Consider the following 2,895-nt stretch of genomic DNA (forward strand, 5'->3'; position numbering starts at 1 on the left):
CTGTGTTTGTCTGTGTTTGTCTGTGTGTGTCTGTGTGTGTGTGTCTGTGTATGTGTCTGTGTTTGTGTCTGTGTGTTTGTCTGTGTGTGTGTGTGTGTGTGTGTGTGTGTGTGTGTGTGTCAGTGTGTTTGAATGTGTGTCAACGTGTGTCAGTGTATGTCAGTGTGTGTCAGTGTGTGTGTGTGTCTGTTTGTGTTTGTGTGTGTGTGTGTGTGTGTGTTTCTGTGTGCGTGTGTGTTTGTGTGTGTGTGTGTGTGTGAGTGTGTGTCTGTTTGTCAGTGTGTGTCAGTGTGTGTGTTTCAGTGTGTGTCTGTGTGTCAGTGTGTGTGTAATAGTGTGTGTCTGTGTGTGTGTGTGTGTGAGTGTGTCTGTGTGTGAATGTTTCAGAGTGTGTGAGTGTGTGAGTGTATGTGTCAGTGTGTGTTTGTTTGTGTTAGTGTGTGTGTCTGTGTGTTTGTCTGTGTGTTTGTCTGTGTGTGTGCGTGTGTGCTTGTGTGTCAGTGTGTGTCAGTGTGTGTCAATGTGTGTCAGTGTGTGTCAGTGTCTGTGCGTGTGTCTCTGTGTGTGTCTGTGCGTGCGTGTGTGCGTGCGTGTGTCAGTGAGTGCGTGTGTCAGTGTGTGTCAGTGTGTGTCAGTGTGTCAGTTTGTGTCAGTGAGTGTTTGTGTCAGTGTATGTCAGCGTGTGTCAGCGTGTGTCAGCGTGTGTGTGTGCGTGTATGTGTGTGTGTGTGCGTGTCAGAGGAGTTTTTAACAAAGAGGGGATTTACCAGGGTGAGGGTCACATGATCACGTTTTGTATGAATGTTGTGTTTTCTGATTTAATTCTCACAGATTTGATATTTTCTTTAATTACAGACTCATTGGTTGTGAACTCTCAGTGACTCACTGTGAAGTCGTGGCCTCAGCTCTGAAGTCAGACCCCTCACATCTGAGAGAACTGGATCTGAGTGGAAACCTCCACCTGCAGGATTCAGGAGTGAAGCTGCTGTGTTCTGGACTGGAGAGTCCAAACTGTCGACTGGAGACTCTGAGGTCCTTAAATCCATCTTCACTTTTCAGACTTTCTTTCTTATTGGGTCATTATTTATTTAAATTGTCTCAGTTCTGCTCTGCTCACTGTCCCTCAGTCATCTGTCACTCACCCAGCCTGTCAGTCACGTCCACCTCATCAACTCCATTCACCTGCACTCACCTGCTCCTGATCACTAAGAAAGTGTCAGTAAATAACATGTGGACTGAGGCCGAGCACTCGTCCTCCTCAGGTTTTCAAAATAAGACACATTCTTATTGAAACACGTTGGACAGTTGATAAGTATAGAAACAAACAGGAAGTGACATCAGGAGCCATCCCTACTTTGAACAGTGTTTAATTACACAAACCTGCTCAGTGACCAACACACAGAGAAGAAGCTGATGAATGAAACAATGGTCCAACATGTCTGATCTGATATTTATCTTCAGGTCACAGACTGGACTGAGGTCAGCATCATGTTGAGAGTCTGTGTTGACATGATGACGATCCACAACAACAGGAGGACACATTCAAATATTCATATTTCTTTATCCAGGTTGAGACTCTGCAGACTGTCAGAGATCAGCTGTTCTTCTCTGGCTTCAGCTCTGAGGTCAAACCCCTCTCATCTGAGAGAACTGGATCTGAGAGGAAACAACCTGCAGGACTCAGGAGTGAAGGAGCTTCTTGATCTACAGCAGAGTCCAACCTGTCGACTGGAGACTCTGAGGTCAGTAGATGGTTGGAGTCAGTCCACGCTGCTTTCATCAGTATGTTACTAAACACAGTCAGTATCACAGATCCAGGGTCTGTGCTACCAAGCAGGATTTGTGGTTATCAGGTTAACTTCAGGTTTAGTTTTTTCAGTTCTACGAAGCTCGTCCACTTCTTAACCAGGTCAATCACCATGGTAACTTCTGATGACAGCTAACCTGCTCCAGGTTAAGTTGGAGATCAACCCGTATAGAAGCTCCGCCCACTGACCACAGTGACTCTACACTGTTGTGTGGTGCACACTCTCCTTAAAGGGACGGATAAGGGAAGTTTAAATCAACGTCTGGTTGGTTCAGTTGATCTCTAACTCACCCAGAACATCTCAATGTCTCCAGACTCATCCTGTCCCCAAAACACCAGAGGACCTCAGCTTCCTGGAGACAGGTCCATGTGTGTGTCCTCAGAGACAGTGAGACAGTGTGTGTCTTCAGAGACAGTGAGACAGTGTGTGTCCTCAGAGTCAGTGAGTGTCCTCAGAGACATTGAGACAGTGTGTGTCCTCAGAGACAGTGAGTGTCCTCAGAGACAGTGAGACAGTGTGTGTCCTCAGAGACAGTGAGTGTCCTCAGAGACAGTGTGTGTCCTCAGAGACAGTGGGTGTCCTCAGAGACAGTGAGACAGTGTGTGTCCTCAGAGTCAGTGAGAAAGTGTGTGTCCTCAGAGACAGTGAGACAGTGTGTGTCCTCAGAGACAGGGAGACAGTGTGTGTCCTCAGATCCAGTGAGATCAGGTGGATCTTTGTCACAGCTCTGAGATCAGTGGGACTGAAGCCTCTCCTCATCACATGGTAACCAGGAGCTCTTTATACAGAGCAGAACCTCTGCTGAGGTCCATCTGTCTCCTCTGGTCCCAGTTTGTCAGAAGCAGATGTTCATCAACACACAGTGAAACATGGCTTCACCTGTAACAGCAGTAAATCCACCTCTCAGGTGTCCACTCTGCACTTTGACATGCAGAGGACACACACTGAGCTCTTAGCGTGTTCATTCCAACACGTGAACATGAAGCAGAGAGGAAGCTGCTCCACCTCTGAACAGGACTGAAGTCCCTGCTGCTCTTTCTACTGGATGAGCTGCATCACTGACTCACAGCTGATGAAGTGAGTCTCT

The 2,895-nt window shown here is 47.2% G+C and overlaps 1 protein-coding gene across 3 annotated transcripts in view; it reads left to right on the forward strand.

Annotated features, from left to right (window-relative positions):
• The window catches only part of LOC128429899 (NLR family CARD domain-containing protein 3-like), a 14,370-nt gene extending 12,122 nt beyond the window's left edge, over positions 1–2,248 (forward strand). For all 3 annotated transcript variants that reach the window (XM_053415773.1, XM_053415789.1, XM_053415781.1), the window contains exons 6-7: positions 856–1,032; positions 1,569–2,248. In XM_053415773.1, coding sequence (XP_053271748.1) covers positions 856–1,032; positions 1,569–1,794 — 403 coding nt within the window. In that variant the 3' untranslated portion in view covers positions 1,795–2,248. The remainder of the gene's footprint in view (positions 1–855; positions 1,033–1,568) is intronic.
• The last annotated feature ends 647 nt before the right edge of the window (positions 2,249–2,895 follow it).

Source organism: Pleuronectes platessa, chromosome 3 (genome assembly GCF_947347685.1).
Source record: "Pleuronectes platessa chromosome 3, fPlePla1.1, whole genome shotgun sequence".
In the NCBI taxonomy this organism is placed as follows: Eukaryota; Metazoa; Chordata; class Actinopteri; order Pleuronectiformes; family Pleuronectidae; genus Pleuronectes; species Pleuronectes platessa.